A 13,743-nucleotide genomic window follows, 5' to 3' on the forward strand; every position below is an offset into this window, starting at 1 on the left:
AAACTGCCCATCCATCACTGAGATATGCACCTTCAAAGTAGAGGTGCCACGATAATTGCGATACACGATATATCGTAATTAAAATAGTGACAATATGAGATGATAAGACTATGTTTATATCGCGATAGAACTGTGGAATTTAATTATGGTTTGGAATTTACACACGTGATCTAAAAATGTGCTGACATGTTGTTTACAACTTTCATAGTGAAGTCAAACGGGTGTTTTATCGCTATTGTATAGTAGCACTTTAAGCTGATTGTTTGTTATTATCATTGATATTGTTGATTTGTTTGTGAATTATGGATGAAAGCATCGTGAAGCCTGACTTTAAAACTAAAAGTGAGTTGTGGAAATACTTTGGTTTTCGAAGCGATAGTACTGGCAAGATTATTAACAGGAAGGAAATAACCTGTAGAAAGTGCAAAGTCGTTCTTGCGTACTGTGGAAACACTACTAACATGGTGTACCATATGAAGCGCCATCACAAGGAAATTGAAATTGGAACTGAGGATTCAAGTAGTGAACAACCTGGATCGAGCAAAGCTACTGATGAAAAGGAGAAACAACTAACTCTTGGTGAGGTTACAGAAAAAACTGCCCCTTTTACATCAACTAGTATCAACCACAAGCGCTTGTTAGATGCTACCACAGCATTTGTAACACACAGTTTGCAACCATTAAGCATAGTTGACGAGCCTTCATTTCGACATTTACTAATGGTGGCTGAACCAAGATTTAAGCTTCCCCACCGCACCCACTTCACAGACAAGATAATCCCAGCTAAATATGACGCTGTGAGAGCTACTGTCAAAAAGCAGCTGGGGGAGATGAGGCACTGTGTAATAACCACAGATTTGTGGACATCTCTACAACAACGTGCATATGCTTCTTTAACTGTGCATTTTGTTGATGGAGGCTTTACCTTTCAATCAAAGTGTCTACAAACAATGGAAATTACACAAGTCCATACTGCTGAGTCCCTGAGGGAAGTGCTTACCAATTTGTTACGTGATTGGAAAATCAGCAGTAAAGTCTGTGGAGCAGTTACAGACAATGCGAGCAATATGGTCAACACTTTTAGGCTACTAGGTATCCAGCATTTTCCATGCATAGCCCATACGCTACAATTAGCTATTGAAAAGGGTTTGGATGTACCTAGAGTGCAACGTATCTTGGGGCGCTGTAAAAAACTTGTGTCTCATTTTAAGAAATCGACAAAGGAAACATATAAGCTAAGGGAGAAGCAATCTATGCTAAAGTTGCCTAAACATGCCTTAACTCAGGATTGTGTTACCCGTTGGGGTAGCACATTAAGTATGTTAGAGAGGCTAATGGAGCAACAAGCAGCAATTGCTGCTGTACTGATGGAGGGAAGAGTCAGACACCTGATGACTGAAGGTGATGACTGGGTACTGATTGAATCATTGGTTAGTATTCTAAAACCTTTTCAGTCAGCCACTGAAATGATGGGAGGCTCGAAATATCCTACACTGAGTACAGCTAAACCAGTCAAACACAAGTTGATCACCAGAACATTGAAAGAGGATGAAAACTACAGCAGTGCAGTGGCAGAAGTAAAAAGAAAGATCAAGCATGATTTGCAGCAACGGTACCAAGATGATAGTGTCAAGAAACTTCTGGATGTTTCTGTATTTATTGATCCTCGATATAAGAAGTTGCCTTTTCTTGATGCTGATGACAGAAAGTTGATTGTTGATGAAGTAGAAGATGAGCTGTTAGCGCTAGAAGGAGATATGCTAGATGACGTTGAAGTAGATTCAGAAACTGTTGTAGACATTACTGAACGTACAAGTGAAGAAACTTCAGAGCCACCAGCTAAGAAAAAAAAAGAAGGTCCAATACAGAAGCTTATTGGAGAATTGTTTCAGCAAACTTCTCAATCACCACATCCACTGTCTCCCCATTCTAGCAAAGTGGCTAGAGAACTGGAATTATACAAAGCTGAAAAACCACCCGACCTTGACTCAATTCCCTTAGTCTGGTGGAACGCCAGAAAATTGCTTTATCCCCTTATGTGCAAGCTGGTGGAGAAATGCTTTGCTTTTGTTGCCACAAGTGTGCCATCAGAGTGCTTATTTAGTGCATGTGGAAATGTTATTGTTGACAAACGAAATTGTCTTAAACCTGAAAATGCTGATAAGCTTATCTTCCTACATGAAAATTCATAATCATAACAGTGAAACTACATTACATGATTGTACAAACATATTGATAGTGTTTGACACATAATATGTACTATGTATATATTATGAAGTTATCATCCATCTCTTCAAATTATCTTGATTGTCAAACACTTACCAAATTCATCAGTAAAAACCTATTAATCTAGTCTGTGTACCTGTCAATAAAGTATAAATGCATGACATGGCATACCATTGGTTAATGTGTTGATGAATGTAACTGTATCGTAACTATCGTGATAATCGTGATAGTTGATAGATGATAGTATGATATAAAAAATTTTATATCGTGGCATCTCTACTTCAAAGTTCGTCTTATTTTCTTTGTACTTTTCTTAATCTTTTTCTTGTTCCTCTATGTCTCGCACACTTTAGAAAAATCGTAACAACTCGCGTGTGCTATGGTCGATATACTTAAAATTTGGAGAGCAGTAAGAGCATAATATTGTGCATTTACAGTCCAATTTTTGGTACAGATCAGACAAAGAACAGGAGAGTTATGCGTGATTTTCAAAAATCCAAAGGCGATTTGTCATTACACCACCAGGGTAAATCGCTTGCCAGAATGACTTGAAAATCAGTCTGTACATGGAGCAACTATCGTAGTGCAACCTTTTGTGGTTTAAAAGAAATCACACTAATAGTCATGGAGTTATAACAAAAACACCAACCATGTGTAAAAATCACACGATCGAGTTTTGTTAATAAAAAGGCCATTGCCATTCATACGATCATGTACAAATAGCCCATGTGCTATTAGTACAGTCAAGTACAAATAGCTTGCGTACTATTTGTACGGTCACATACGAATAGCTATGTAATCACCTTGTGCTATTCATACGGCAGTCTGTATGAATAGCAAAAAAGTTATTTCTATGATGGTACGTACGAATAGCTTACTGCTATTTGTACGGTCACAAAACTAGGGTGTAACTACAACAAGGCCATAAAGCTATTCAATAGAAATGGTCAGCTTCCTCCTGAGTGACAGCGATTGACATGCATGCAGTGCATATAGGGGTGGGCCTGTGCCCTACCAAAGAGTATTGGTATGTAGGATTGAAATATTTTAATAAAGCAGTCAATTACTCCAATAAAGCAGTCACACTAATCAGAGAAGCAGTGTAGCAAACTGTGCAGTGTAATATATATATATATATATATTATTTGGTGGAGGACTGCCATTGTCAGCAGGCTGTGCATGATATCTTTTTTGCTCAAACCAAGAGTCTAGATATACTATTGTTGACATAGCTTATTCAAGCTCAGCTGACTTATTGAGTTTCAGTGACACTGCATGCTCACTTGTACTATGTATATGCATTGTAACTTCTAATGTTGGTAAGAGCATGCATATTTCTATAATATAATAATCACAAAATCAATATTCAGCTAGTTGCATTCCAACTACTACAGGAATATCAGTTATTAACTGCTAGCTAGCTATAGAGCTAACATACAAAAATTACGATCATGTATATTATGTCATAGCTACAATAAGATGACCATGGATTACCTTGTGGTCATAATGGCATGAAGCTAGCTAGATCTCTGCCAAACAAAGGTCATACAGAATATACACTTCAGCAATCATTTGCATTTGTACTTTCCAAGATGCGTGTGACTCAATTTATGCTCATCAAGAATTAGCAAAGGCAACAATTTATTTCAAACATTAGTTGTGTAACATATATGCAAACTTCAGAATCTGACATGGGTTGGATTGCTACCCAGTGGTCGTAGCCAGTGTACAACACTTGACAGTATGCATGCAGCTCCTATAAAGCAATTGTGTAACACAGTATCCAGTAAAACTTTTCAAATCTGAAAAACAGTATGAAGTTCTTAGTTTGTGATTCATGTGCCCTGTAAGTCATAAGATTCACCACGTAAGAGCTGACAGCAGCATTAACTCTAGTGTCTAGCTGGGGGTGAGTCAATTAACTCTTGTTATACTAGTTGTGTGTAGCTGGGAGTGAGACACTTAACTCTTGTCATACTATATAGTTATATGTAGCTGGGAGTGATCATGAGTCACTTAACTCTTGTCATTCTAGTTGTGATTAGCTGGGAGTAAGACACTCAATGTGATTATCATCAAGCTTGTCTACTTGCTTGATCTTTCAGTAATATCGTGCTGACATCAATTACGATTGTTAATCCATCAAGTACATTGCAGCAGTAGTTTTTCTGTTGCTTATCTTGTAGTCAGGGTGACTGTTCAATGAATTGCTGCAAAGTAGAAAGTTTACAATGAGTCGCTGCCTATAAGTGATGATTCTACAATGGTTTGTTGACATTAATGGGTGGCTGCTATGCCTGCTTATCTAGAAGTGCATACATGGTTGCTAACTGTACAATCTATAATCTAGACACTAATCCAGTAATGCTTACTTGTTCTACAACTATATGGTCCCTTTCTGAGTACTTCTTTGGTGCATGTGTTGCTGATACTGATTCAAACAATCCTCCTCACTGGAAAATCGTCAGTGCCTGGCACACAGGTTTGCACAAATTTGGTCTTCAATATTGCATCACAACATGAAGATAGAGATAGACTAGAAAAAGATAGAGATAGACTACAAAATGGACGGGAATGGTAAATGAAGGTACCAGACCACGAAACAGCCTGTCAGAGGCAGGGAATAGACTGAAATCTCACAAAACAGACATACATCACACATTCAGCTCCCTGCTCATCTGTCCAGAGTGCATGAAGCCCCCAAAGCACTGCCCTGTTGTTCACAGACCAGTACAGACGTCTGGGGTGGTTATACAGGCCGCCAGAGAATGGTTCACCAAAAGCAGACCCGACAAGTTGAAGGCGAGTTTGATATGGAAATTAGTGTTGATTATGCCATGATTTGTCAACATGGTGGCTTGACTTTCATCCGCCATAGTAAACCACGAGACTTAACAGCAGAATGGTTACAAGAAGTCTGTCATGATGTTACTGTTGAACCTCCATTACTGCCGGAACTAATTACACCATCTTCAACTAACTGCAGTAATACTGCAAGAGCTGACATCCATGCAAGGGGCTTCTGGGGCAGACGACAAGGTGCATTGTTTGACGTCAGGGTTTTCCATCCCAATGTACCAAGTTATCGTCAGACCCGGGTTGCTTCCGTTTTTCGTTGACATGAGCTCGAGAATATGGGGATCGTATACGTAATGTTGACTGTGAATCTTTCACCCTGCTAGTTTTTCAACTTTCGGTGGTTTCGGCAAGGAGGCTACTATGTTTTACAACCGTTTGGCAGATCTTTTATCACAGAAGCACAATACGTCTTACAACCAGACACTCTCCTGGATGCGGTGTGATTTATCATTTTCCCTATTACGTTCCGCTGTACTGGCCATTCGTGGGAGCAGAAAGCTGCAGTCAACAGAGCTCCCCGCTGTCTCCACTGAGTTGCGCTTAGTGGAGAGCCGTATTCTTACTGAATAGAACAATTGTTTTTTTTTGTTTCTTTTTTGTTTTTATGTGTTTGTTAAATCGTGTTCATTAATAATGAAATTGCAAAAAAAAAAAAAGGAAATTGTTAGCCTGATAGTGCAGCAACTTCATGCTGGTGTTATCTCACTTTTTCCTTTTGCGCCCATATGGTTGATTTTGCTAAATCTGGTCACAAATATGGTTCGTGCAATCGACCATCACATGATGAATATATGTTGCAGATTACTGATTGCCCAAATATGGTTCGTGCAATCGACCATCACACGATGAATTTACGCTTTAGATTACTGATTCTCCAAATACGATTCACGCTATTGCAGATTAAGAAATGGAGCATGCTACTGTTGAGCCCTCGTATGAAAGTCAGGATGATCGACGTAAACGAAGACGTAAAGAACTGTATAGACAAAAACGTGATAAAGAAACTTCACAACAGAAACATGCAAGACTAGCCAGACAAAATGATTACCATAGACAGAGAAGAGCTAAGATGACACCAGAACACCATAATAGTTTATTGCTACAAAGAAGAGAAACGTATCATTGAAGAAAACGATATAATGATCTTGATGCTCCATTAGTACCACTTAAAATACTCCATCCCCACCACATCTGAACACTCCGTCACCACCACATCTGAATACTCCATCACCACCACATCTGATGCTCCGTCACCACCACATCTGAATGCTCTGTCATCACCACATCTGAATACTCCGTCATCACCACATCTGAATACTCCGTCACCACTAAATAGCTAGCTAATTATGTAATGTATTTTTTCTTTCAACACGACTACATCTAAATACTCTGTTACCACTACTACCATTACAAACTACAAAACTATTACCTTATAATTTTTAATTTTCTTTTGTTATATATAACTACGTTATGTTTAATTTATTTTGTTTGCTTGATGAAGTATTTCTCAAGTATGTAATTTTTGTATATTGTGTGTGTATATCAAATATAGCTATTAGTAGCTTTGCCAGATCTAACAATAAAGCAAAACTATTTCAGTGTTGCACATCAGTGACTTCTATTCAAACATACTTATGCCCTTTATGTTGTAGATCAAAGCATTTAGCACCCTCGGTGAATACAGCTTGTTGCATCATCAATCACTTGACTCAGCATATTCCACTATGGCATTGTTTTGTGCCTAACTGTGTAATGAAAAACAAGACAGTAGCATAATTTGTTCCAGCTACATGCATGGAGGAAGAACTACAAAGAGGCCACATGTGTAGAACATAACAAAACATGCATATATGGCCACATGAGTGTGTGCAGTATAAATAATAGCCACTTTTACCAATTTAGTTACACCTGCAGCTGTTTCGTATGACATGAACCACATCACTCCATCTCCCCCAGACCAGTCAAACTGGGAACAAAGAGATGGTTTGTCACATGTGTGTGTAGCATGAAAAGTAGCTACATTTTTCTGTTTTAGTTACACCTTCTCTTTCCTATGAGAAGGACCAGGCCACTCCATCTCCCCCAGACCAGTCAAACTGGGAAGACAGAAATGGTTTGTCACATGTGTGTGTGTGTGCAGTATAAATAATTATTGTTTCTATTTAGTTACACCTTCTCTTTCAAATGAGATGAACCACATCACTCCATCTACCCCAGACCATGAAGAGAGAAATCGTTTGTTATAATTTACACTGGAAGAATACTAAAATTTCCTGGCATCAGGAAACATGCAGTACAGAGCAGAATTTCCTATAGAATTTCCTGAAAAACCAGGAAAGTCTATAGGAAATTCTGCCCTGTACTGCATATTTCCTGATCCAGGAAATTTTATTATTCTTCCAGTGTTAGTCTAAATACCTACTACCCTCTGCACCTTCTTGATGGATGGTCCAAGCCATTCCATTTCCCCCCAAATTGGGAAGACAGATCACCTTTAATTTTATTTGTTTACAAGTTTATTGTGTTCTGGTTTTGTCTTTGTAATGTTTGTGTGTTTTAAGCAACAGTTGTGTTGGCACTATTCCTGCATTATGTTAGCTATCATAATAGCCTACCATACGTGTTGAAATATTTACAATACAAGCAATTCATCTAATGCTGCATATATACATACTAGCTATAACAACATAGTCTCGTAATCGTGGCACGCACTTTTGAATGGCCGCACTTATAAACTCTAATCAATATGCCCAGCCACAGACCATGGGTCTGATAGAACAACACCAATTATATAGGTGATGATCACACATTATACATTCTCGAATATTTGCTCAGGCTCGCCCCTCAATGCTGTTAGCATCTGTCTAGTATTATAGTTACTTTATTTTATGAGTAATATGTAACTGTAACTAAATAGTTCAGTTGCAAGTAATATGTAATCCCCCTCAAAAACACCTTTGCTATAAAAAAAGGCGCGTCCAAGAAACTACAAGTATCTGTAACCCCATGTAAAACAGATAAGCTGTAGAAAAATGCTCCATGAAATTAATGGGTAACTAAAAGAGCTGATATCTAGAGTGGCCAAGAATCAATAATGTCACTACAACTGACTATGATTACCAAAGAATACCTTGGCTGTAAAACAGGCAAATAAAAATAACTGGCAACCAAAACAGCTGATATCTGAAGCAGCCAAGAATAAAAGTTAAGTTGATACAACTTACTACAATTATAAACTTGCAACATTGAATCCTAATCATTCAACTGTGTTCTATACATTCACCCTTGCTACATCCTAAATTAATTCTTTGTAACTCTGATTGGCTGGTAATTTGGCCACCTTTTTTTCTTTACTCTGACTGATTAGGATTCAATGTTGCAAGTTTATAATTGTAGTAAGTTGTATCAACTTAACTTTTATTCTTGGTTGCTTCAGATATCAGCTGTTTTGGTTGCCAGTTACTTTTATTTGCCTGTTTTACAGCCAAGGTATTCTTTGGTAATCATAGTCAGTTGTAGTGGCATTATTGATTCTTGGCCGCTCTAGATATCAGCTCTTTCAGTTACCCATTAATTTTATGGAGTGTTTTTCTACAGCTTATCTGTTTTACATGGGGTTACAGATACTTGTAGTTTCTTGGACCCGCCTTTTTTACAGCAAAAGTGTTTTTGAGGAGGATATCACTAATTTTTGTCAGTTATATAATTTACAGACCCAATGTTCAAGCTATGGGGGTGCATGATGAATTCTGCCTTGTAGAGGTGTTGCCAGCATTGAAACCGGGTCACTACTGCTGACCCGGATGACCCACTGACCCGGATTAATTAAAGCAGAGGCGTGCGATAAGAGCTATGTTTCGGCTAGTCTCGAGCGAGCGAGACTATGTTTTGAGCGTTCGATTCGTGTTGAGTAAACAGGTGCAGATCCAGACTTTGGAATTGCAACTTCAGCCTAGCTGTAGGTTGAAGACCAAAAAAAAAAAAAAAGTTATCACTTACTAACAATAGCTACCCCTCACCATAGATACCCTCAGTTTCATGCTACATACTGCACTTACTAATAAATGAGCATGGCTGAGCGTATGTTGGTAACGTGATAAGTGGGCGTGGCTCACGAAAGAGCTATGCAATAGCATTTATAAGTTTCCACGTCGTCAAACGAACAATTTCATTTCTCACGTGATCCAATTTGGGTCAGACCCGGATAATTTGTAAACCAGGTCAGACCCGGATGACCTGGAGAAAATGTGACCCGGTTGACCCGACCCGGTTTCAGCGCTGGTTGCAACCAAACAGAAATCTGCTGACAGGTGGTGAGCATATAACATACATTCCTCTAGTAGCTATTATTTTTTTATTAGGACAAGGGCCAGTGGAAATTACTGGTCATGCCAAGCAATAATGGCTACAGTCAGGGTAACCAAAGATGTGTAGCATGCTTTTCTAGGTGATCTTGGGGAATGCCACCATCTTGAAATAGCAACTCTGAGATTGCATCTGGGATCTGGGAGTGTTTTCAGACAGAGATGCAAATATTCAGCTATATTGTTCAATGACTGTTCTATTAGAGTATTTTATTGCCTGACTGTTCTATTGGAGTATTTATTGCTTGACTGTTCTATTGGAGTGTATTAATCGTTCTGTAGTTGTCAATGAATAAAACCTGCTATGACCACTGCCATAGTGCCATGAGGATGACCTATCAACTTGGTTTGTCACTCGTAGAGCTAGATGCTTTGCTAAGGGTTACGAAAGAGATCACAAACATCGTACTATTATTTTTATTTCGCTACATACAAACACACGCTTACATCATATACAAGCACAATACACACACAAAATGTGCAAACACTATACACACATGTTCACAAACATACACCACATATTGGTTGTACTCAAGTTAATATCACATCTCTTGTGATATGCACTTGTAGGAGAGATGGTAGTGCCTTTACTTGGTGCTAAAAAGTTCTTGCAGAAAAGAAAATTGTGTTGTAGATACTGTTTAGTGCCGGTTAATTACACATGTCACTCCATAGTTAAGCCATGAGGATATCCAAGCAAGGTTCTTTGGTGTTGCCATTGATGTTCCAGGTTAGTTGCATGTGCATTTAATTTAAGGTTAAGTTCAATGCCTGCTTGTTCTTTTACAGGTCTCACTTAACCTTGTGTCACCATGCAGACATCTGAATATTGTGCAAGCTGTGTGAAACAACCCCAACTCATATACACAATCATTGGCAATCACGAACCACATGCATATGTACATTCAAGCAATCTGTTACAAACGTTGAAAGCCACAACACAAGCTCATACCAGCAAACCACGAACCACATTCCAGCAATTTGTTACAAACTGTGTTGCACCATGGTATGTGCATAATGATCATTAATGAAAGCCACAACACAAGCTCCGTGGTGCATTAATGGAATTAAATAAGTTCCACCTGACTGACAATTATCACGTGACCTATTTAGGGATATCCCTTGGAAAGACCCTGCACAGTAACACTTCAAGTGAAAAGTGAACACACTTGACATGCGATTTATATTATTATTGATGGCAGTCCATGTCTTGAGAGAGAAGTGTAATATTATTAAACACTAAAATACACTAAAGTACGAGTACCGCATTGTAGAGCCATAACCAAGAACAAGTTCCACTTGACTGACAATGATCACGTGGCCTATTTAGGGGAAATCTCTTGGAAAGTCCCTGTAACACCTCAAGTGAATTCACGTGATACGCGGTTTACATTATTGATGGCAGTCCATGTATTGAGAGGACTGAATGCTACTAAATATTTGTTATATTGTAACTGGATTTCAATGGAGTGGCGAAGCGTACTCAACTGATTTGAAACTAAGATACGTAGAGTCTACACCGCTTGAAGAACGTCGAGTGGATATTAAAGAGTTGCAGGCGAGAATACTGATGTACTCAGCTCTTCGTGGAGGTTCAGAAATGAAAAGAGGAGTGGAGGTTCAGAAACGAAAAGAGGAGTGGAGGTTCAGTAACGAAACGAGGAGTGGAGGTTCAGTAACGAAACGAGGAGTGGAGGTTCGGTAACGAAAGGAGGAGTGAAAAAAATGAGGCTAGTGTGCAAAGTGCCACATCTGATTAACCGCGTGTATGCGATTGGTTTTTAGACAGTCAGACGTCTGCACTGACTAGTGCAAGTTCACTGAGACCAAGCTGAAAACTTCTGTGATAGTACCAAGTTGAGTAGCAGAAAGTACCAATATTTTCCCACTTGAAATTATATCTCATGGATGGATTGTCAACAAGGTGTACTCGTACAGACCAAACAGCTTTCAGTATTGTCACTGTAGTGCCAATTTAGAAGTCCTGGAACTAGGTGGAAGAAGTAAGGTAATCTACATGATGCTTGTACAAAAAAATACTCTTTCACATTGCATACTGGTCTTTATGTACAGTGAAACCTGTCTAATCAGGACACTGTGTAGTAAGGTCACTGATGGGCCAACTTGTGAATCCTCAAACGTATTACCTCAAGGGTGTGATGAATTTTCAGGTCCTCAAATTTTGTTTTACCTCAAGATGTGATGAATTTTCAGTTCTCCAAATCTGTCATTTACGTAAAAAGTGACAGATTTTTAGCTGTATTGTATTTAATGCCTGCCTGTCGATTTTACAGGTAAAGAGTACTTGGTCATAGCATGCGGTTCTCTTACTAGCAGTGCTACATACATATCTTGGCTAGAGCTGCTCTAAACTTGGCAACTAAGATCAAGGTTCGGGGGGTGAGTAGACAAAGGAATTTTATAATGTTATGTGTGTTCTTTAGTTCTCAATTGTCAAGTGTACGTGGACTGTACACCAAGTGTGCGTGGACTGTAGTAACATCAAGGACGTTGTGGATCTTCAGGTCAGCAGTGCTACATGCATAACCTGCTCTAAACTTGGCAACTAAGATCAAGGTTCAGGAGTAAGTAGACAAAGGAATTTTATAATGTTGTGTGTTCTTTAGTTCTCAATTGTCAAGTGTGCCTGGACTGTAGTAACATCAAGGATCTTCAGGTCAGTCTGTGTGTATACTAAGAAATTTTTGTATTATTTCAAGGGTGTGATGAATTTTCAGATCCCCAAATCTGTCATTTGCATAAAAAGTGACAGATTTTTAGCTGTATTGTATTTAATTGCCTGTCAATTTTTAAGGGTACTTGGTCATAGCATGCGGTTCTCTCACTAGCAGTGGTACATATGTAAAGATCAAGGTTCGGGGGAGTAAGTTTATATAGACAGAGGAATTATATAATGTTATGTGTGTTCTTTAGTTCTTAATTGTCAAGTGTACGTGGACGATGAGGCCTGATAAGATCTTGGCATTATATCTCAGTTGATTACAATCTTCTGAATTCTGAGGATGAGGCGTACGGGACTAACTACAGTGGAACCTGTCTTAGCGGCCACCTGTATAGAAAGGTCACCTCTTTAAAAAGACCAGCTTTAAATTCCCCTAGTGAGAAGTTTATACACTAATTTACCTGTCTAAAGTAGCCACCTGCCTATTAAGGCCAAGAAATCTTGGCCCGAAGGTGACCGGCTTAGATAGTTTCCACTGTATCCCATTTTATTGTCAAAATTTTATTGTTAATGTCACAAACAATTAATGTGATATATTTTGTTATGTAACATGTGTGTTAATTAAATGACATGCATGACAAAAGCCACAATGGGAGTGACTACTTGCTGTTAGGGTGGGTAATGCTATGTAACAAGCTGGTTTGAGCACCACAGAACATACAATACACCATGTGTGGTGTGGCAACAAGAATTATGCTTGGAACACCTTCTCTAGTGACGCTACATTCTTGACGCTTTCACACTTGTTTATAAGGCATCTGCCAATTATCAACACACGCATGAGGCGTGGCACTAAATGGAGTTTAAAAGATTTCTGCTTAAAACACCTTCCCTAGGGAACTTATGGTTCTACATGCTTTTACAAATTGTTTATCAGACATTAGGGCTTGTGTCCACATCGTGTCTTTAAAAGTTATTGTAGGGATTAGAGGTTTGATCAAAGAAAATATGCGTATGAACAAACCAGGATTAGATAATGTCAGTGCTAGATGGACTGTACAAACATGGGTAAGTTGACTGGTATAAGGTGACGCTAGGTGTAACACAAAGTTGAGAAATAAAGCGAAATATGTCTAAATATGCGTTTAATACTGGTTGCAAGAAAACTACTACTACTACAAAAAAAGATTCTTTTATTACGTAATGCAATACAAACCTATTGAGAGATGTTGCATAATTCAGGGCTAATATTGCAAAACTGTCCCTACACGTAAATAACTCACAATAGTGGCCGCGCATCTTTTAATTGGGCGTGCGCTTTGTAGTTTCTTGGCCGCGCGCCTCACTACCGTGAGTCTTGATATCAAGAGCTCATAACATAAAATTGTATATTATAAACTTTTGGTAATATGTAACTAGTTACTTTTACAAAATAATTTGCCCAACACTGGTTATTGTTATAGATGGTTTCAGTCAAAACCGCCCTATATCAGCCACTGCTCAGTGTTGCATTTCATGATATTTACTTCTACAGTGATATAACTACTTACAAATAGTTATATTCTACCGTACGCAAGGAAATTTTGACATAAGAAAAATTTGATGAATTCA

The 13,743-nt window shown here is 38.6% G+C and overlaps 1 protein-coding gene across 1 annotated transcript; it reads left to right on the top strand.

The window, feature by feature from the left end:
- Positions 1-461: 461 nt before the first annotated feature.
- LOC136245220 (E3 SUMO-protein ligase ZBED1-like) lies at positions 462-2,192 on the top strand. Its single transcript, XM_066036715.1, has one exon. The coding sequence runs from the start codon at positions 462-464 to the stop codon at positions 2,190-2,192; it is 1,731 nt and encodes a 576-aa protein (XP_065892787.1).
- The last annotated feature ends 11,551 nt before the right edge of the window (positions 2,193-13,743 follow it).

The sequence above is a fragment of the Dysidea avara genome, chromosome 15 (assembly GCF_963678975.1).
Source record: "Dysidea avara chromosome 15, odDysAvar1.4, whole genome shotgun sequence".
Classification (NCBI taxonomy): Eukaryota; Metazoa; Porifera; class Demospongiae; order Dictyoceratida; family Dysideidae; genus Dysidea; species Dysidea avara.